The sequence below is a fragment of the Molothrus aeneus genome, chromosome 21, assembly GCF_037042795.1.
Source record: "Molothrus aeneus isolate 106 chromosome 21, BPBGC_Maene_1.0, whole genome shotgun sequence".
Lineage (NCBI taxonomy): Eukaryota > Metazoa > Chordata > Aves > Passeriformes > Icteridae > Molothrus > Molothrus aeneus.
Window position 1 is genome coordinate 1,622,176 of NC_089666.1, and position 22,133 is coordinate 1,644,308.

General features: G+C 54.0%; 1 protein-coding gene across 1 annotated transcript in view; it reads left to right on the plus strand.

The window, feature by feature from the left end:
- ALDH4A1 (aldehyde dehydrogenase 4 family member A1) overlaps positions 1–19,688 on the plus strand; it is a 31,454-nt gene extending 11,766 nt beyond the window's left edge. The window contains exons 9-15 of the mRNA XM_066563948.1: positions 3,991–4,064; positions 6,552–6,748; positions 7,034–7,081; positions 9,117–9,269; positions 13,567–13,688; positions 15,109–15,227; positions 16,928–19,688. Of these exons, the coding sequence (XP_066420045.1) occupies positions 3,991–4,064; positions 6,552–6,748; positions 7,034–7,081; positions 9,117–9,269; positions 13,567–13,688; positions 15,109–15,227; positions 16,928–17,040 (826 nt within the window). The 3' untranslated portion in view covers positions 17,041–19,688. The remainder of the gene's footprint in view (positions 1–3,990; positions 4,065–6,551; positions 6,749–7,033; positions 7,082–9,116; positions 9,270–13,566; positions 13,689–15,108; positions 15,228–16,927) is intronic.
- The last annotated feature ends 2,445 nt before the right edge of the window (positions 19,689–22,133 follow it).

The window sequence follows — 22,133 nt, forward strand, 5'->3', positions numbered from 1 at the left end:
AGGGGGACAGGGAGGGGCTGGGGGCTCCAATGGGGACAGGGGGACAGGGAGGGGCTGGGGGCTCCAATGGGGACAGGGGGAGGGCAGAGAGGGGCTGGGGGCTCCAATGGGTACAGGGGGACAGGGAGGGGCTGGGGGCTCCAATGGGGACAGGGGGAGGGCAGGGAAGGGGCTGGGGGCTCCAATGGGAACTGAGGACAGGGAGGGGCTGGGGGCTCCAATGGGGACAAGGGGGACAGGGAGGGGTTGGGGGCTCCTCCTGGCACTGGATGGGCTGCAGCAGCTGGCAGGGCGTGGTTGCATGATTACATGGAAACAGGGCCTTCAAAGTGGTGACAAAAAGGGGCTGAGCTGGGGTTTGGTGCTGGGAGAGGAGTGGTTTTGGCTTTGGGGCTGAGCTCTGGGCACAGGAACAGCCAGAGTGGCAGGGACACTCCCAGGGGTGCTGTGGGTGGGTTTGTACCCCAGGGTGGGTTTGTACCCCAGGGTGGGTTTGGTTTGTACCCCAGGTGGGTTTGGTTTGTACCCCAGGTGGGTTTGGTTTGTCCCCCACATGAGTTTGCCCTCCAGGTGGTTTGGTTTGTACCCCAGGGTGGGTTTGGTTTGCTTCCAGTGTGGGTTTAGTTTGCCCCCACGTGGGTTGGGTTTGCATCCCAGGGTGGGTTTTTTACCCCAGTTGGGTTTGGTTTTCCCCCCAGATGGGTTTGGTTTGCCCCCTTGGTGGGTTTGCACTCCAGATGGGTTTGGTTCCCCCCCAGGTGGGTTTTGCCCTCTGGTGGGTTTGGTTTGTGCCCCAGGTGGGTTTTGTACCCCAACTGGGTTTGGTTTTCCCCCCAGGTGGGTTTGGTTTGCCCCTTGGTGGGTTTTGTATCCCAGGTGGGTTTGGTTTGGCCCCCTGGATGAGTTTGCACCCCAGGTGGATTTTGTACCCCAGTTAGGTTTGGTTTCCCCCCAGGTGGGTTTTGTACCCCAATTGGGTTTGATTTCCCCCCAGCTGGGTTTGGTTTCCCCCCAGGTGGGTTTTGTACCCCAATTGGGTTTGATTTCCCCCCAGCTGGGTTTGGTTTCCCCCCAGGTGGGTTTTGTACCCCAATTGGGTTTGATTTCCCCCCAGCTGGGTTTGGTTTCCCCCCAGGTGGGTTTTGTACCCCAGTTGGGTTTGATTTCCCCCCAGCTGGGTTTGCCCCCTGGGCTCTGGCTGTGTCCCATGGGGTGTCAGAGGTGCTGAGGGGTCCCTGCAGGGGCTGTCAGACCCCTCCCCAGGCCGGGCCATGCTCTGCTGAGCAGGGCCTGCCCAGCTGGGAGCTCACAGCTCGCGTTGTGCTGGTGCCTGAGCCTCCTGCTGCGAGGCCATTTCCATTTTTATTGTTTTCCAGCTCAGGGGTTTGTCACAGTCAGGCCTGAAGGGAAGGGGGGAAAGGGGAGGAACAGAAACTTCTGGATGCTCTCTGCATACCTCTCCCTGCAACAGTTTATTTTTTATTTTTAAAGCCGTGGAGCTGCTGTGTGGAGCCTTTGTTTGATACCTGTGCTCCAGTCCCACTGCCCTGTGCAGGGCAGCCCTTTTCTGGGGGGCTGTCCCATCAGGCCATCCCTCTTTTTGGGGGGTTTCCCATCAGGGAAACATTTTTGGGGGATGTCCCATCAGAGCATCCCATTTTTAGGGTGTTCCACATCAGGGCATCCCTTTTTCTGGAGGGTTTCCTATTAGGGCATCCCTTTTTCTGGAGGGTTTCCTATTAGGGCATCCCTTTTTGGAGGGGGTTTCCCATTAGGGGATCCCTTTTCTGGGTGATTTCCCATCGAGCCATCCCTTTTTTTGGGTGGGGGGGCTTCCCATCCTTCTTTTTTATGGAGTTTCCCATCAGAGCATCCCTTTTTTAGGAGATTTCCCAGCAGGGCATCCCTCTTTTTGGGGGATTTCTCATCCCTCTTTTTTGTGACGTTTCCCATCAGAGCATCCCTTTTTTAGGAGATTTCCCAGGAGGGCATCCCTCTTTTTGGGAGGCTTCCCATCTCTTTTTTTGTAGGGTTACCCATCAGAGCATCCCTTTTTTAGGGGATTTCCCATCAGGGCATCCCTTTATTTAGGGTGTTCCACATTGGGCCATCCTTCTTTTTGGGAGATTTCCCATCCCTCTTTTTTGTTGAGTTTCCCATCAGAACATCCCTTTTTTAGAAGATTTCCCATCATGGCATCCCTTTTTGGGGGGGGGGGATTTCCCATCCCTTTTCTTAGAGGGTTTCCCATCAGAGCATCTCTTTTTTGGGGGCCTTCCCCATTGGGTCATCTCTCTTTTTGGGGGACTTCCCATCCCTTTTTTTGGAGGGTTTCCCATCAGAGCATCCCTTTTTTAGGGGATTTCCCATCAGGGCATTCCTTTTTTTGGGGGGATTTCCCATCCCTCTTTTTTGTGGAGTTTCCCATCAAAGCATCCCTTTTTTGGAGGGTTTCCCATTAGGGCATCCTTTTTTGGGGGGATTTCCCATCAGTTTTTTAGGAAATATTCCATCAGGGCATCACTTTTTTGGGGTTTTTCCCATCAAGCCATCCCTTTTTTTGGGTGGGGGGGCTTCCCATCCTTCTCTTTTATGGAGTTTCCCATCAGGGCATTCCTTTTTTAGGAGATTTCCCATCAGGGCATTCCTTTTTTTAGGAGATTTCCCATCATTTTTTTGGGGGGATTTCTTATCCCTTTCTTTGGAGGGTTACCCATCAGAGCATCCCTTTTTTAGGGGATTTCCTATCAGGGCATCCCTCTTTTTGGGGGACTTCCCATCCCTTTTGTTTGGAGGGTTACCCATCGGAGCATCCCTTTTTTAGGAGATTTTCCATCAGGGCATTCCTTTTTTGGGGGGAATTCCCATCCCTCTTTTTTGTGGACTTTCCCATCAGGGCATTCTTTTTTTGGAGGATTTCCCATCCCTTTTCTGGGAGGGTTACCCATCAGAGCATCCCTTTTTTAGGAGATTTCCCATCAGGGCATCCCTCTTTTTGAGGGACTTCCCATCCCTTTTTTTTTGGAGGGTTACCCATCGGAGCATCCCTTTTTTAGGAGATTTCCCATCTCTTTTCTGGGAGAGTTTCCCATCAGAGCATCTCTTTTTTGGGGGGCTTCCCCATTGGGTCATCCCTCTTTTTGGGGGACTTCCCATCCCTTTTTTAGGAGATTTCCCAGGAGGGCATCCCTCTTTTTGGGGGATTTCTCATCCCTTTTTTTGGAGGGTTTCCCATCAGGGCATTCCTTTTTGGGGGGATTTCCCATCAGGGCATTCCTTTTTTTAGGAGATTTCCCATCATTTTTTTGGGGGACTTCCCATCCCTTTTTTTTGGAGGGTTACCCATCGGAGCATCCCTTTTTTAGGAGATTTCCCAGCAGGGCATCCCTCTTTTTGGGGGATTTCTCATCCCTTTTTTTGGAGGGTTTCCCATCAGGGCATTCCTTTTTGGGGGGATTTCCCATCAGGGCATTCCTTTTTTAGATTTCCCATCATTTTTTTGGGGGGATTTCCCATCCCTTTTTTTGGAGGGCTACCCATCGGAGCATCCCTTTTTTAGGGGATTTCCTATCAGGGCATTCCTTTTTTGGGGGACTTCCTATCCCTTTTTTAGGAGATTTCCCATCAGGGCATCCCTCTTTTTGTGGGATTTCTCATCCCTCTTTTTTGTGACGTTTCCCATCAGAGCATCCCTTTTTTAGGAGATTTCCCATCCCTTTTTTTGTAGGCTTTCCCATCAGGGCATCCCTTTTTTAGGCGATTTCCCATCACGGCATTCTTTTTTTGGGGGATTTCCCATCAGGGCATCCCTTTTTTGGGGGACTTCCCATCCCTTTTTTAGGAGATTTCCCATCAGAGCATCCCTTTTTTGGGGGGATTTCCCATCATTTTTTTGGGGGGGGGATTTCCCATCCCTTTTTTTAGAGGGTTTCCCATCAGGTCCCAGCACCCTGTGTGCAGTGCCCTGAGCAGCCTCTCCCTGTGTTCCAGAACGTTCCGGCGGCTCTGGAAGCAGGTCTCGGATAACCTGGAGCGCTACCGCAACTTCCCACGCCTGGCTGGAGGTACCAGCCCCCCCTGCCCCTTTGTTTGTTTGTTTTTTGCTTCATAGAACCACAGAATAGCTTGAGTTGGAAGGGACCCACGAGGATCAGCCAAGTCCAGCTCCTGGCGCTGCCCAGGCCAATCCCAAGAACCCCACCCTGTTCCTGGGAGCATCCTCCAAACTCTTCCTGAGCTCTGCCGGGCTCTGTGCTCTGCCCATTCCCTGGGGAGCCCCCAGCCACCCTCTGGGTGAAGAACCTTGAAAATCCGACCTAAACCTGCCCTGATACAGCTCCAGGCCATTCCCTCGGGTCACCAGAGAGGGGATCAGTGTCAGTGCCTGCCCCTCTCGTCTCCCTTCAGTCTCCTCCAGGCTGAACAATCCAGGTGGCCTCAGCCTCTCCTCATCAGCTTCCCCTCCAGACCTGTCACTCCCTTTGCAGCCCTCCTTTGGATGCTCTCTAATACATTTAAATCCTTCTTTTGGGGCACCCAAAACTGCCCCCTGGATTCAGGGCTCGGGGGGCAGCTCCTCCTGTGCCAGGGGAGGAGAGGGGCAGCATTCCCACCCCTGAGGGCAGGAAATCCCTGGATATTCAGAGCTGTGGGGGTGGCACAAGGTGGGATTTTAGGGTGGGGAGGTGGTGGTTGGACCCCAACGTTTGGGAATTGAGGTTGGTCCCTTTGGTCCCTTTTCCATGGGTTCCATCTGCCTGCTCCAGGGTTGTGCCCCTGTGCTCACGGCTCTTCCTGTCCTGATGCCTTTTGGGGCTGCCTAAAAACAGAGCCAGACGAAATCAGGGGAATTGAGAGCAGTTCTGTTCATTGAAGGGCCCCCTCAGGTGCATCTCAGGCAGGGGCTGCACCCAAAACTGGACCACGGCTCACGGGATTTCACACTTTGATAACTTTGGTCCATTTGCATGTTGGGGGTTAATCCTCCAATTACAGCTTCAGCTAATGAAGCCATTCACCCCAAGTTTGCTCCCCCAGCTCCCTTTTGTTGAATCTCTGGGGGCCTGAGGCAGTGAGGTGTCCTTGCCTGCCAGGCCTGGAGAGGAATTGTTGTGTCTGCCCCAAACGGGAGAACAGCAGCTGGCACTGCGTGTGGGGTTTGGAGTTACACACTGAAGAACTGCAGCGTCACAAATACGTGGAAAATATAAAATATATTTTATATAAAAATATTTTATTATATTATATATAAACATCATTATTTATATATGTCATTATATATAAACATATACAGACATCAGTTTCCCTCTAATTATATATATAATATTATAATATATGTAAACATCATTATACATTTATAGATATCATTATATATGAACATATATATATGTTTATTATTTTATCATTATATATTAAACATATATATAGTCATCAGTTTCCCTCTAATTATAGATAGAAAAATTTATATTATATATTATATTATATATATCATTATATATAAACATATATAGACATCACTTACCCTCTAATTATAAATATAATATTATAGTATATTAGATCATCATTATATATATTTAAATATTTATAGATAGTATTAAATATAAACATATATAAATATCAGTTCCCCTCTAATTATATAGATATAGATATATAAATATATATAATATCATATTATATATGAACATCATTATATATATTTATAGATATCATTATATATAAACATATTTATAGACATCAGATATTATATTATATTATATTATATTATATTATATTATATTATATTATATTATATTATATTATATTATATTATATTATATTATATTATATATCATCATTATATCTATATTTATATATAGATATAATTATATATAAACATATATAGACATCACTTCCCCTCTAATTATATATAATATAATATAATATTATAGTATATTATAACATCATTATATATATTTAAATATTTATAGATATTATTATATATAAACATATATAAATATCAGTTCCCCTCTAATTATATAGATATATAAATATATATAATATCATATTATATTTTAACATCATTATATTATATTATATTATATTATATTATATTATATTATATTATATTATATTATATTATATTATATTATATTATATTATATTATATTATATTATATTATATTATATAATATAATATTATAGTATATTATAACATCATTATATATATTTATAGATATAATATCATACTATATATGAACATCATTATATATATTTATATATTTATAGATATCATGATATATAAACATTTATAGACATCAGTTCCTATAGTATATTATAGTATATTACATTATAGTATATTATAGTATAGTATGTTATAGTATATTATAGTATATAATCTATATTTATATTTATAATCTCATTTATAGTATTTTCTATATTTATATGTGCTTACATCTAAACACATACACAGACATCATTTCCCCTGTACCCCCCGGAGCAGGGCAGAGCCCCAGCCCCATTCCGGGCTCTGCCCCGCCCTGGCAGCTCCTCCCGTGCCCTTTTCGGTCCCGCAGAGTGCGGCGGGAAGAACTTCCACGTGCTGCACCGCTCGGCGGACGTGGGCAGCGCGGTGCACGGGACCCTGCGCTCGGCCTTCGAGTTCGGCGGGCAGAAATGCTCGGCCTGCTCGCGGCTCTACGCGCCCGCCTCGCTGTGGCCCCACATCAAAGAGAAGCTGCTGGAGGAGCACGGCAAGATCAAAGTGGGAGATGTGAGCCGAGCTGCCGGGCTGCTGAAGGGCTTTGCGGCTCAGCGGGAGGCTGATGGGATTAGGGGCTGCGGGAACCGGCTGCTAATTCCCATTGAACCGAGCTTTTCATCCCCCCCTCCGCCCCGCAGCTCCTGGCCCTGATTAGAAATTAACTTGTAGCCGCTCTGCGGAGAGGGCTGGGCCGGCTCTGCCGCAGCTCCCGGGACACGGGGAAGGGTTTGGGGGAGCTGAGGGAGCTCTGGGGTGCAGGGAGAGCTCTCATCCCCTCCTTTCTGCCTCCCACAGCCCACCCAGGACTTTGGGACCTTCTTCTCGGCCGTGATCGATGACAAGGTGAGCCCAGAGCAGCCCCAGGTTGGGGCAAAAGCGGGGACAGGGATCAGGGTGAGCCCAGAGCAGCCCCAAGTTGGGGCAAAAGCGGGGACAGGGATCAGGGTGAGCCCAGAGCAGCCCCAGGTTGGGGCAAAAGCGGGGACAGGGATCAGGGTGAGCCCAGAGCAGCCCCAAGTTGGGGCAAAAGCGGGGACAGGGATCAGGGTGAGCCCAGAGCAGCCCCAGGTGGGGTTTGCTGCAGAAATGGGGACAGGGATCAGGGTGAGCCCAGAGCAGCCCCAGGTTGGGGCAGAAGTGGGGACAGGGATCAGGGTGAGCCCAGAGCAGCCCCAGGTTGGGGCAAAAGCGGGAACAGGGATCAGGGTGAGCCCAGAGCTGCCCCAGGTTGGGGCAGAAGTGGGGACAGGGATCAGGGTGAGCCCAGAGCAGCCCCAGGTTGGGGCAAAAGCAGGGACAGGGATCAGGGTGAGCCCAGAGCAGCCCCAGGTTGGGGCAAAAGTGGGGACAGGGATCAGGGTGAGCCCAGAGCAGCCCCAGGTTGGGGCAAAATTGGGGACAGGGATCAGGATGAGCCCAGAGCTGCCCCAGGTTGGGGCAAAAGCAGGGACAGGGATCAGGGTGAGCCCAGAGCTGCCCCAGGTTGGGACAAAAGTGGGGACAGGGATCAGGGTGAGCCCAGAGCAGCCCCAGGTGGGGTTTGCTGCAGAAATGGGGACAGTGTGAGCCCAGAGCAGCCCCAGGTGGGGTTTGCTGCCCAAGTGGGGACAGGGATCAGCTGGAGCTGCCTGGTGGCTGAGTCTTGTGTGTCCTGCTGGTGAAAATTTGGGAATTTCTCCCAGAAATCGTCCTGGCCTGAGGGTTTTGTGTGCATTCCCTGCTCCTGCTCCTCCTCCTGAGCCAGGAGGGCACTGAGAGCAGAGTGTCCTGAGAGGAGTGACCCAGACCCCCTCACAGACCCCAAAACCCCCTTTAAATACCCAAACGCCCTTTCAGACCCCCAAACACCCTTTCAGACCCCAAACCCCCCTTCCAGACCCCCAAATGCCCTTTTAAACCCCCAAACCTCCTTGCAGACCCCAAACCCCCTCTTTTCCTGTCATCCCTGACCCAAACCCCTCATTTTAAATCCCCAAACCCGCCTTCCAGACCCCCAAACCCCCTCATTTCCTGTCAGTCCCAACCCAGACCCCAAACCCCCCTTTTAAACCCTAAAGCCGCCTTGCAGACCCCAAACCCCCCTTTTAAACCCTAAAGCCGCCTTGCAGACCCCAAACCTCCCTTAAACCCCCAAACCCCCCCTTTAAACCCCCAGACCTCCCTTAAACCCCCTCGTTTCCTGTCAGTCCCAACCCAAACCCCCTTTCAACCCAGACCCCCCTTTTAAGCCCCCAAACCCTCCTTTTACACCCCCAGACCTCCCTTGCAGACCCCAAATCACTCTTTTAAACCCCCAAACCCCCTTTAAAACCCCCAGACCCCCCCTTGCAGACACCAAACCCCCCTTTTACACTCCCAAACCCCCTTTTAAGCCCCCAAACCCCCCTTTTAAACCCCCAGACGCTCCTTTTAAGGCCCCAAAACCCCCTTTTAAACCCTAAAACCGCCCTTCCAGACCCCAAACCCCCCTTTACACCCCCAGACCCCCCTCATCTCCTGTCAGTCCCAACCCAAACCCCCTTTTAAGGCCCCAAAACCCCTTTCTAAGACCCCAGACCCCCCTTTTAAGACCCCAAACTCTCCTTTTACACCCCCAGACCTCCCTTGCAGACCCCAAACCCCCCTTTTAAACCCCCAAACCCCCCTCATTTCCTGTCAGTCCCAACCCAAACCCCCTTTTAAGACCCCAAACCCCCCTTTAAAACCCTCAGACCCCCCCTTGCAGACCCCAAACCCCCCTTTTACACTCCCAAACCCCCTTTTAAGCCCTGAAACCCCTCTTTTAAACCCCCAAACCCCCCTTTAAAGCCCCCAAACCCCCTTGCAGACCCCCCAGCCCCCCTTGCAGCCCCAGCCCCATGCCCTGTCCCTGTCCCAGTCCTTTGCCAGGATCAAGGGCTGGCTCCAGCATGCCCACAGCTCCCCCAACCTCACGGTGCTGGCGGGCGGCGGCTGCGACGACAGCGTGGGCTTCTACGTGGAGCCCTGCATCGTGGAGAGCAGGGACCCCCGGGACCCCATCATGAGAGAGGTGAGGGGGAGCCAGTCCCTGATCCCTGTGGGGAAACCTGGGAGCCAGTCCCTGATCCCTGTGGGGAAACCTGGAGCCAGTCCCAAATCCCGGTGGGGAAACCTGGGATATCCAATCCCAAATCCCTGTGGGGAAACCTGGAGCCAGTCCCAAATCCCTGTGGGGAAACCTGGAGCCAGTCCCAAATCCCTGTGGGGAAACCTGGGAGCCAGTCCCAAATCCCTGTGGGGAAACCTGGGAGCCAGTCCCAAATCCCTGTGGGGAAACCTGGAGCCAGTCCCAAATCCCTGTGGGGAAACCTGGGACCCCATCATGAGAGAGGTGAGGGAGAGCCAGTCCCAAATCCCTGTGGGGAAACCTGGAGCCAGTCCCTGATCCCTGTGGGGAAACCTGGGAGCCAGTCCCAAATCCCTGTGGGGAAACCTGGGAGCCAGTCCCTGATCCCTGTGGGGACACCTGGGATATCCAGTCCCAAATCCCTGTGGGGAAACCTGGGAGCCAGTCCCAAATCCCTGTGGGGAAACCTGGGATATCCAATCCCAAATCCCTGTGGGACCCCATCATGAGAGAGGTGAGGGGGATCCCTGTCCCAAATCCCTGTGGGGAAACCTGGGATATCCAATCCCAAATCCTTGTGGGGAAACCTGGGAGCCAGTCCCAAATCCCTGTGGGACCCCATCCCAAATCCCTGTGGGGCCCCGGGGACCCCATCATGAGACAGGTGAGGGGGACCGAGTCCCAAATCCCTGTGGGGAAACCTGGGACCCCATCCCAAATCCCGGTGGGGAAACCTGGGACCCCATCCCAAATCCCGGTGGGGAAACCTGGGATCCAATCCCAAATCCCTGTGGGACCCCATCATGAGAGAGGTGAGGGGGATCCAGTCCCTAATCCCTGTGGGGAAACCTGGAGCCAGTCCCAAATCCCTGTGGGGAAACCTGGGATATCCAATCCCAAATCCTTGTGGGGAAACCTGGGATATCCAAACCCAAATCCCTGTGGGGAAACCTGGAGCCAGTCCCAAATCCCTGTGGGGAAACCTGGAGCCAGTCCCAAATCCCTGTGGGGAAACCTGGGACCCCATCATGAGAGAGGTGACGGGGAGCCAGTCCCAAATCCCTGTGGGGAAACCTGGAGCCAGTCCCTGATCCCTGTGGGGAAACCTGGGATATCCAATCCCAAATCCTTTTGGGGAAACCTGGGAGCCAGTCCCTGATCCCTGTGGGGAAACCTGGGAGCCAGTCCCTGATCCCTGTGGGGAAACCTGGAGCCAGTCCCAAATCCCTGTGGGGAAACCTGGGACCCAGTCCCAAATCCCTGTGGGGAAACCTGGGACCCAGTCCCAAATCCCTGTGGGGAAACCTGGGACCCCATCATGAGAGAGGTGAGGGGGAGCCAGTCCCTGATCCCTGTGGGGAAACCTGGGACCCAGTCCCAAATCCCTGTGGGACTCCATCATGAGAGAGGTGAGGGGGACCCAGTCCCAAATCCCGGTGGGGAAACCTGGGATATCCAATCCCAAATCCCTGTGGGACTCCATCATGAGAGAGGTGAGGGGGATCCCCGTCCCAAATCCCTGTGGGGAAACCTGAGACATCCAATCCCAAATCCCTGTGGGGAAACCTGGGATATCCAATCCCAAATCCCTGTGGGGACACCTGGCCCCCAATCCCAAATCCCTGTGGGGAAACCTGGGACATCCAATCCCAAATCCTTGTGGGGAAACCTGGGATATCCAATCCCAAATCCCTGTGGGGAAACCTGGGACCCAATCCCAAATCCCTGTGGGACCCCATCATGAGAGAGGTGAGGGGGATCCCTGTCCCAAATCCCTGTGGGGAAACCTGGGAGCCAGTCCCAAATCCCTGTGGGGAAACCTGGGAGCCAGTCCCAAATCCCTGTGGGACCCCCGGGACCCCATCATGAGAGAGGTGAGGGGGACCCAGTCCCAAATCCCTGTGGGGAAACCTGGGACCCCATCCCAAATCCTTTGGGGACTCCATCCCAAATCTCCATGGGACCCCATCCCAAATCCTTTGGGGACTCCATCCCAAATCTCCATGGGACCCCATCCCAAATCCCTGCAGAGACCCCTGGGACCCCATCATGAGAGAGATGTGTGGGGACCCCATCCCAAATCCCTGTGGGGAACCCTGGGACCCTATCCCAAACCCCTGTGGGACCCCATCCCAGATCCCTGCAGGGTAACCTGGAGCCCATCCTAAATCCCTGCAGACCCCCTCATGAGAGAGGTGTGGGGGGATCCCCCTCCCAGATCCCTGTGGGACCCCATCCCAAATCCCTATGAGGACCCCCAGGACCCCATAATGAGGGAGGTGGGGGATCCCATCCCAAATCCCTGTGGGGCAACTTGGAACCCCATCCCAAATCCCTATGGGGATCCCATCACAAGGGAGGTGTGGGGGATCCCATCCCAAATCCCTGTGGGACCCCACCCCCAATCCCTGCTCTGGGAGGGCTCCCCCAGGAATGGGTTCCTGCATTGGGGTCAGGCTCTTTGGGGTGGGGCAGCTCCTGCTCCTTCCTGGGGCTGATCCCGGCCTTTGGGTGGAGATTTTGGGGTTGATCCTCATGGGGTGTGTTGGTTTTTTGGGGTCAATCCTGACGGTTTGTGGTGTTTTCTGAACACCCAGGAAATTTTTGGGCCCATCCTTATGGGGTGTGTGGGTTTTTGGGCCCAATCCTGATGGCTTGTATGGGGTTTTTGGGTCCAGTCCTGACAGGGTGTATGGGGTTTTTGGGTCCAATCCTGACAGGGTGTATGGGGTTTTTGGGGCCAATCCTGATGGCTTGTATGGGATTTTTGGGTCCAATCCTGACAGGGTGTATGGGGGTTTTGGGTCCAATCCTGACAGGGTGTATGGGGTTTTTGGGTCCAATCCTGATGGCTTGTATGGGGTTTTTGGGCCCAATCCTGACAGGGTGTATGGGATTTTTGGGGCCAATCCTGACAGGGTGTATGGGATTTTTGGGTCCAATCCTGATGGCTTGTATGGAATTTTTGGGTCCAGTCCTGACAGGGTGTATGGGATTTTTGGGGCCAATCCTGACAGGGTGTATGGGGTTTTTGGGGCCAATCCTGATGGTTTGTGGCATTTTCTGGGCTCCAGGAGATTTTGGGGCCAATCCTGAGAGTGGGAGTTTATTGGGGCCAATCCTCAGAATTTGTGTTGTTCTTTGGCTTCCCAGGAGATTTTGGGGCCAATCCTGAAATGGTGTGTGGGTTTTGGGGTTGATCCTAATGGTTTGTGTGGCTTTTTTGGGGCAAATCCTCAGGATTTGTGTTGTTCTTTGGGCTCCAGGAGATTTTGGGGCCAATCCTGACAGTTTGTGGTGTTTCCTGCATTCCCAGGAGATTTTCAGGCTGATCCTGATGGGGTGTGTGGGTTTTGGGGCTGATCCTTGCAGTCTGTATGGGTTTTTTGGGGTCAATCCTGATGGCTTGTATTATGCTTTGGGCTCCAGGAGATTTTGGGACTGATCCTGATGGTTTTTGGAGCCGATCCTGACAATTTGTGGGATTTTCTGAACTCCCAGGACATTTTTGGACTGATCCTTATGGGGTGTGTGGGTTTTTGGGGCCAATCCTGATGCTTTGTGATACTTTCTGGGCTCCAGGAGTTTTTCAGGCCCATCCTGATGGTCTTTATGGGGTTTTTTGGGGCCAATCCTGATGGGTTTTGGTACTTTCTGCATTCCCAGGAGATTTTCAGGCCCATCCTGACAGTTTGTGTGGGTTTTTTGGGCTCCAGGAGATTTTGGGGCCAATCCTGACAGTGTGTGTGGGGTTTTTGGGGCCAATCCTGACAGTTTGTGTGGGGTTTTTGGGCTCCAGGAGATTTTGGGGCCAATCCTGATGGGTTTTGGTACTTTCTGCATTCCCAGGAGATTTTTGGGCCCATCCTGACAGGGTGTGTAGGTTTTTTGGGGCCCATCCTGACAGTTTGTGGTGTTTCCTTCATTCCCAGATTTTCAGGCTGATCCTGACAGGGTGTGATGGTTTTGGGGCTGATCCTGACAGTGTGTATGGGGTTTTTTTGGGCCAATCCTGACGGGTTTTGGTACTTTCTGCATTCCCAGGAGATTTTCGGGCCCATCCTGATGGTCTTTATGGGTTTTTTGGGGCAGATCCTGACGGTTTTTGATACTTTCTGCATTCCCAGGAGATTCTGGGCCCATCCTGGCAGGGTGTGTGGGTTTATGGGGCCGATCCTGACGGTGTCTATGGGTTTTTGGGGTCAGTTCTGACGGTCTGTGGTGTTCCCTGCCTCCCCAGGAGATCTTCGGGCCGATCCTGACGGTGTTCGTGTACCCCGACGATCGGTACCGGGAGGTGCTGGAGCTCATCGACAGCTCCACCCCCTACGGCCTCACGGGGGCGATCTTCGCCCAGGATAAGTGAGTCCCAAAACTCCCGAAAATTCCCCCAAAAAGCAGCTGAGGGTGCTTTTCCCATCTGCACTGAGCCACGGATCTCCCTTCCTATCTCCCTTCCTATCTCCTTTCCTATTCCTTCCTTCCTTCCTTCCTTCCTTCCTTCCTTCCTTCCTTCCTTCCTTCCTTCCTTCCTTCCTTCCTTCCTTCCTTCCTTCCTTCCTTCCTTCCTTCCTTCCTTCCTTCCTTCCTTCCCCCTTTTCCTTCCCCCTTTTCCTTCCCCCTTTTCCTTCCCCCTTTTCCTTCCCCCTTTTCCTTCCCCCTTTTCCTTCCCCCTTTTCCTTCCCCCTTTTCCTTCCCCCTTTTCCTTCCCCCTTTTCCTTCCCCCTTTTCCTTCCCCCTTTTCCTTCCCCCTTTTCCTTCCCCCTTTTCCTTCCCCCTTTTCCTTCCCCCTTTTCCTTCCCCCTTTTCCTTCCCCCTTTTCCTTCCCCCTTTTCCTTCCCCCTTTTCCTTTCCTTCCTTCTGCTGCTCCTCCTGCAAGGAGGGAAAGGGATGATTTGGAAGTTCAGCTTAGTTCATTTTTTGGGGTTTCTTAACCCAAAAAAAATCTTTTTTTTCAGTGAGGAATTATCCCATATGAATGTTTGGAGCACATGGGGGTGAACCCATGGTGTCACCTCAGAGAGAATGACCCAAAATTGTCACAGAACTCTGGGCTGGTCGGGGCTGGAGGGGCCTTAGAGCTGATCCAGGCCCTCCCTGGCAGGGCAGGGACACCTCCCACTGTCCCAGGGAGCTCCAAACCCTCCAGCCTGGCCTGGGACACTGCCAGGGGTGGGGCAGCCACAGCTCCTCTGGATAGTGAGGGATAACAACCTTTGCTTTATAACCATGAACTGAAAACAGAGAGAAAAAAACCCCAAAGCAGGGAAATGCAGGGGCTGTGTGTGTGTGTGTGAAACCCCTGAGGGCAGGAACTGAGCATGAGGGGACCCAAACCCCTCTGGAGGGGGCATAAACCCCTGGAGGGGACCCAGACTCCTCTAGAGGGGGCACAGACCCATCTGGAGGGGGCACAGACCCTGATGGAGGGAGCACGGAGCCATCTGGAGGGCTCCAGACCCCTCTGGAGGTGGCACAAACTCCCCTGGAGGTGGCACAAACCCCTCTGGAGTGAGCACAGACCCCTCTGGAGGTGGCACAAACTCCCCTGGAGGGGGCACAAACCCCTCTGGAGGGCTCCAAACCCCTCTGGAGTGAGCACAGACCCCTCTGGAGGGGGCACAAACTCCCCTGGAGGGGACACAAGCTCCCCTCCGTGTCCCTCCTGTCCCTCCGTGTCCCTCCTGCAGCCCAAGCCCCTGTGTGCTCAGTGTGGTGGCTCTGCAGGCGCTGGGCTGTGCTCAGGCTGTCCCTGTCCCTGTCCCTGTCCCTGTCCCTGCAGGGCTGCCATCCAGGAGTCCCTCCGGCTGCTGCGCCACGCCGCCGGCAACGTCTACATCAACGACAAATCCACGGGGGCCGTGGTGGCCCAGCAGCCCTTCGGGGGCTCCCGCATCTCAGGTGACACCCGCGCTGCTGGCCAGCTCCCCCGTGTCCCTCCTGTCCCTCCTGTCCCTGTGTCCCTGTGTCCCTCCATGTCCCTCCATGTCCCTCCATGTCCCTCCATGTCCCTCCTGTCCCTCCATGTCCCTCCTGTCCCTGTGTCCCTCCTGTCCCTCCATGTCCCTCCATGTCCCTCCATGTCCCTCCTGTCCCTCCATGTCCCTCCATGTCCCTCCATGTCCCTCCTGTCCTCCATATCCCTCCTGTCCCTCCTTGTCCCCATCCCTGCCTGTGTCCCTCCCACCCCTCCACATCCCTCCTGTGCTCAGTGTCCCTTGTCCCTCAGTGTCCTTCCCATCCCTCCTTGTCCCTCCATGTCCCTCCTGTGCCCTGTGTCCCTCCTGTCTCTCCATGTCCTTTGTTCCTCCTCTTCCTCCATGTCCCTCCTGTCCCTCCATGTCCCTTCTGTCCTCTGTGTCCTGTCCCTGCCATCCTCCATGTCCTTCCATGTCCCTGTCCCTTCTCCCTCCCATCCCTGTGTCCCTCCACATCCCTGTCCCGTGTCCCTCCCGTCCCTGTGTCCCTCCATGTCCCTGTCCCGTGTCCTTCCCATCCCTGTGTCCCTCCATGTCCCTGTCCCTTGTCCCTCCTGTCCCTGTGTCCCTCCATGTCCCTGTCCCGTGTCCCTCCCATCCCTGTGTCCCTCCATGTCCTTCCTGTCCTCCATATCCCTCTGTATCCCTCCTGTCCCTGTGCATCCCTCCTGTCCCTCCTTGTCCCCTGTATCCCTCCCACCCCTCCCCATCTCTCCTATGCTCTGTGTCCCTTGTCCCTCAGTGTCTGTCCCATCCCTCCATGTCTCTCCTGTCCCCTTCCCATCTCTCTACATCCCTCCATGTCCCTCCATGTCCCTCCCATTCCTTGTGTCCTGTGTCCCTCCCATCCTCCATGTCCCTCAGTGTCCATCCCATCTCTCCATGTCCCTCCTGTGCTCCTTGTCCTTCCATGTCCCTCCTGTTCCGTGTCCCTCCCACCCTTCTCTGTCCCTCCATGTCCCCATCCTCTGTGTCAGTGTCCCTCCTGTTCCCTCCATGTCCCCTGTGTCCCTCTGTGTCCTTCCCATCCCTCCATGTCCCTCCCATCTCTCTGTGTCCCTCCTGTGCTGTGTCCCTTGTTCTGTGTGTCCCTCCTGTCCTGTCCCTCCTGCACCTTCTGTCCCTCCTGTCCCTTGTCCCTCCATGTCCCCATCCTCTGTGTCCCTCCTGTATCTCCTGTCCTTCTGTGTCCCTCCCATCCTTCTGTGTCCCCCCTGTCCCTCTGTGTCCCTCCCATCCCTCTCTGTCCCTCTTTGTCCCTTCTGTAACCCGTGTCCCTCCATGTCCCTCCTGTCCCTCCTGTCCCTTGTGTCCCTCCATGTCCCCATCCTCTGTGTCCCTCCTGTATCTCCTGTTCCCTGTGTGTCCCTCCTGTCCCTCTGTGTCCCTCTTGTGCCCCATGTCCTTCCATCTCCCCATCCTCTGTGTCCCTCTTGTGCCCCTCAGGTCCCTCCTGTCCTTTGTGTCCTTCTGTGTCCCCATCCTCTGTGTGCCTCTGTTTCCCTCCCATCCCTCTGTGTCCCCTCTGTACCCCGTGTCCCTCCATGTCCTCCCATCCCTCTGTGTCCCTCCGTGTCCCTGCCACCCTCGTGGTGTCACCGTTGCTCTGTGCTGTCCCCACAGGTACCAATGACAAGCCCGGGGGTCCCCATTACCTGCTGCGCTGGACGTCCCCTCAGGCCATCAAGGAGACGCACGTGCCCCTGGGGGACTGGCGCTACCCCTACATGCAGTGACCTGGGGACAGCCTGGGGACGCTGCCACCCCTTCACAGCACTCACACTACTGACCCCAACCCCCTCCCCTCCCGGGAGAGCTTTCAAAAAGGAAAAAAGAAAAACAAAAAAAAACAAAAACCAAAAGCGTTGTTCAATGGTAAAGCTCAGAGCTCCTGTGGTGTCCTGGGTTGGGTGGCACTTGGGGACATGAGGGTGAGTGTGGCACTGGTTGGATTTGGTGACTTTAAAGGTCTTTTCCAACCTCAGTGGTTCTGTGTCAGCATGCTTAATTAGGTTATTAATTAATTAAGGGGTGGCTGCAGAGGCACAGCTGGACCCAGCTCCCTTTTCCTCCTGGTTCTCCCATCCCCAGCGTGGTTCCCTCTCCACGGGGCTGAGCAGGGTCAGAGCAGGAGCTGAGATTGTCCCTGTCACCTGTACCCAGCCATGTCCCTCCCTGTCCCCAGCAGCCCCAATCCCGGGGTGTGCAGGGCAGCCAGGCTGGCTCTGTCCCCTGGGCTGGGCTTTGTCCCAGCCTGAGCCCCCTCACACCCCTGGGCTGGGCTTTGTCCCAGCCTGAGCCCCCTCACACCCCTGGGCTGGGCTTTGTCCCAGCCTGAGCCCCCTCACACCCCTGGGCTGGGCTTTGTCCCAGCCTGAGCCCCCTCACACCCCTGGGCTGGGCTTTGTCCCAGCCTGAGCCCCCTCACACCCCTGGGCTGGGCTTTGTCCCAGCCTGAGCCCCCTCACACCCCTGGGCTGGGCAGGAGCCTCGAGCCAAGACAGGGCAGCTCTGGAGAGGGCAGCTCTGGTGCTGCCTGGAGTGAGCTCCAGCGCCTTAGCCCAGTTCCCATCCTAGTCCCATCCCAATCTCAGCCCCAGCCCCATCTCAGCCTTGCCCCAGCCCCATTCCAGCCCCATCCCCATCCCAACCCCATCCCCATCCCCATCCCCATCTCAGCCCCATCCCATCCCCATCCCAGCCCCTCAGCCCTCCCAGCTGGGCTCAGGCTGGCACAGGGCAGCCTCAGCTCCCCCTTTTGCCCAGCTTTGCCCCTGGGGCCAAGGCCAGGCTGGCCCTGCTCTGCCATCCCCGGGTGTGCCCTGGCAGGAGGGGAGAGCTGCTGGGACTGGGGGACCAGGGAATGGCCAGGGAGTGTCCAGGGAATGGCCAGGGAGTGTCCAGGGAGTGTCCAGGGAATGTCCAGGGGATGGCCAGGGAGTGTCCAGGGAATGTCCAGGGGATGGCCAGGGAGTGTCCAGGGAATGTCCAGGGGATGGCCAGGGAATGTCCAGGGAGTGTCCAGGGAGTGTCCAGGGGATGGCCAGGGGATGGCCAGGGGATGGCCAGGGAATGTCCAGGGAGTGTCCAGGGAGTGTCCAGGGAGTGTCCAGGGAATGTCCAGGGGATGGCCAGGGAATGGCCAGGGAGTGTCCAGGGAATGTCCTGCTCCAGCTGCCTGGGGAGGGGAGGAACCTTCCCTGCCACCCCCCCTGTGAGGGGCTGGGGCTGCAGGGGCTCTGGGAGCTGCAGGGAATTGCAGGAGCTGCAGGGAATTGCAGGAGCTCTGGGAGCTGCAGGGAATTGCAGGAGCTGCAGGGAATTGCAGGGGCTGCAGGGAATTGCAGGGGCTGCAGGGAATTGCAGGGGCTGCAGGGAATTGCAGGAGCTCTGGGAGCTGCAGGGAATTGCAGGAGCTGCAGCCCTCCCACCCTGGGAGCTGCTGTCCCACCCAAGCCCAGCCCCAGGGCTCTTCCAAGACCAGGCCTTAAACCAGTCCTCATACCTGGCCTTAAACCAAGAGTTAAATCAAGTGTTAAACCAGAAAATAAATCAGGCCTTAAACCAGGAGTTAAAATTAAACCAGGCCTTAAACCAGGAGATAAACCAGGTGTTAAACCAGGAGTTAAAATTAAACCAGGAGTTAAATCAGGCCTAAAGTCAGGACTTAAAACAAGGAGATAAACCAGGAGATAAAATTAAACCAGTCCTTAAATCAGGCCTAAAATCAGGACTTAAATCAGGAGATAAAGCAGGAGTTAAATCAGGCCTAAAATCAGGACTTAAATTAAACCAGGAGATAAACCAATAGATAAGCCAGGCGTTAAACCAATAGATAAGCCAGGCATTAAACCAGGAGTTAAAATTATACCAGTCCTTAAATCAGGCCTAAAATCAGGATTTAAACCAGGCCTTAAACGAGGAGTTAAACGAGGAGTTAAACCAGGCCTTAAGTCAGGAGATAAACCAGGCCTTAAACGAGGAGTTAAACGAGGAGTTAAAGCAGGCCTTAAGCCAGGAAATAAACCAGGCCTTAAGCCCGGAGTTCCACCAGGCCTTAAACCAGGAGTTACCCAGGCCTTAAGCCAGGAGTTCCCCAGGCCGGAGCCTGGGCTCTCCCCAGCCAGGCTCGGTGGGAGCTGCAGCGTGAGCAGGAGCAGAGCTCTGGAACACCCGGCCCTGCTCCTCCAGCTCAGCTCTAATTCACAGAGCTGTTTGTTTCTAACCCCTAGGATTAATTACTGCTCAATTAACTGCTCAATTAGCAGCGTTTGCAGCCCTGGCAGGTGAGCCCTGGGTGTGTGCAGGGCTGCAGGAGTGGCTGGAGCTGCTCTGCATCCTGGCTCAGCTGGAGAAATGTGCAATAAATTCATTTTCAAGGCTCTTTGCGTTGATTTATGAGTGATTTCTGTGGGTTGCTGTCAGATAAAGAGTGAGAGGGGCTCAGCAGTGGGGACCTTTCAATAAAACCAACCCAGCTTTGCATTTTCTGCTGCTATGGGGTTCCCCTGCTTGGGGAGAGAGGCAGGAAAAGGAGGAGGGGCCTCGTTCAGAATCCCGGGATGGTTTGGGTTGGAGGGACCTCAAAGCCCCTCCAGTGCCACCCCTGCCATGGCAGGGACACCTTCCCCTGTCCCAGGTGCTCCCAGCCCCAGTGTCCAGCCTGGCCTTGGGATCCAGGGGCAGCCCCAGCTGCTCTGGGCACCCTGTGCCAGGCCCTGCCCACCCTGCCAGGGAACAATTCCTGCCCCAAACCCCATCCCACCCTGCCCCAAATCCCATCCATCCCTGCCCCAAATCCCATCCATCCCTGCCCCTTTCAGCTTTAACCACCCCCTTGGCCTCATCTCTGTCACTCCAAACCTGGGCACTGCCTGCTGGGAGGGCACGAGGGAGCCCCAAACCCACCCCAAACCCCAGGCAGGCAGAGAGAACTCCACACTCTGGGAGGGAGAGCACCCCAAATCCTCAGCAGGCAGGAGAGAGCCCCAAACCCACCCCAAAGCCCCCAGAGGGAGGAGAGACCCCAAACCCACCCCAAACCCTGGAAAGGAGAACCCCAAACTCCAGCAGGTAGGAGGGAGCCCCAAACCCCTGTCAGGAAGGAGAGAGAGCCCCAAATCCACCCCAAACCCCGGCAGAGAGGAGAGAGTGTTCCAAACCCACCCCAAACCCTGGAAGGGAGAACCCCAAATCTACCTCAAACCCCTGGAGGGAGGAGAGAGACCCAAACCCACCCCAAACCCTGGAAAGGAGAACCTCAAAGCCACCCCAAACCCCCAGCAATGCGGAGAGAGAACCCCAAAGCCCAGAAAGGAGAGCCCCAAACCCACCCCAAACCCAGCAGGAAGGGCAGGGCCCTGCCCTGGCTGCCAGAACTGTCCCCAAACCATCACCCAGGTGGGGTCCCAGCCCTGTCCCCTCCTGTCCCCCCAGTTTGGGACCAGCCCCTCCCGACCCTTCCCGGCCTCAGCTCCTTTCACGCCTCAGGGCCGGGTGTCAAGTGGATTTTGGAGCCTTAACTCTGAATTTCATGGCTTTTGTGGCTCCACATCAGGCCCCTAATGCCCTTCAAAGCTCGGCTTGTCCAGGCTGACAAACGCCAGGGACAGGGGGGGCTCAGGGGGCTCCAGGGACCCCAAAAAGGAGCAGCAGCAGGGCTGGGGTGTCCAGCAGGGCTCCAGCCCCATTCCCAGCACATCCCAGAGCTGGGAGCAGGGCAGGAGGGTGAGCCAGGCTTGGCTGGGAAGGGGCAGAATTTCTCTGGATGAATGGCAGATTTTCCCAGGAGAACTGGCAAATTTTCCCTGGAGAAATGGCAAATTTTCCCTGGATAAATGGCAAATTTTCCCTGGATAAGCAACAGATTTTCCCTGGAATAGTGGCAGATTTTCCCTGGGATAAATAGTAGATTTTCCCTGGATGTGTTAGGTTTTCCCTGGGTAAGTGCCAGGTTTTTTCCTGGGATAAAGGGCAGATTTTCCCTGGATAAAGGGCAGATTTTCCCAGTGAAACTGGCAAATTTTCCCTGGAAAAGTGGCAGGTTTTCCCTGGAAGTGGCAGATTTTCTGTGGAAAAGTGGCAAAATTTCCATGTATGAGTGGCAGATTTTCCCTGGATAAAGGGCAGGTTTTCCCTGGATGAGTGGCAGATTTTCCCTCAAAAACTGGCAGATTTTTCCCTGGATAAGTGACAGATTTTCCCAGGGTAAAGGCCAGGTTTTCCCTGGCTAAAGGACCGGTTTTCCTGGATAAAGGACAGGTTTTCCCAGAATAAAGGGCAGGTTTCCCTGGATAAAGGGCAGGTTTTCCCTGGATAAAGGACAGGTTTTCCCGGGATAAAGGCCAGGTTTTCCCGGATAAAGGGCAGGTTTCCCTGGATAAAGGACAGGTTTTCCCTGGATAAAGGCCAGGTTTTCCCAGGATAAAGGACAGGTTTTCCCGGGATAAAGGGCAGGTTTTCCCTGAATAAAGGACAGGTTTTCCCAGATAAAGGGCAGGTTTCCCTGGATAAAGGACAGGTTTTCCCAGGATAAAGGGCAGGTTTTCCCAGGATAAAGGACAAGTTTTCCCGGGATAAAGGGCTGGTTTTCCTGGATAAAGGACAGGTTTTCCCGGATAAAGGACAGGTTTTCCTGGATAAAGGACAGGTTTTCCCGGGATAAAGGACAAGTTTTCCCTGGATAAAGGACAGGTTTTCCCGGGATAAAGGGCAGGTTTTCCCGGGATAAAGGACAGGTTTTCCTGGATAAAGGACAAGTTTTCCCGGGATAAAGGACAGGTTTTCCCGGATAAAGGACAGGTTTTCCTGGGATAAAGGACAGGTTTTC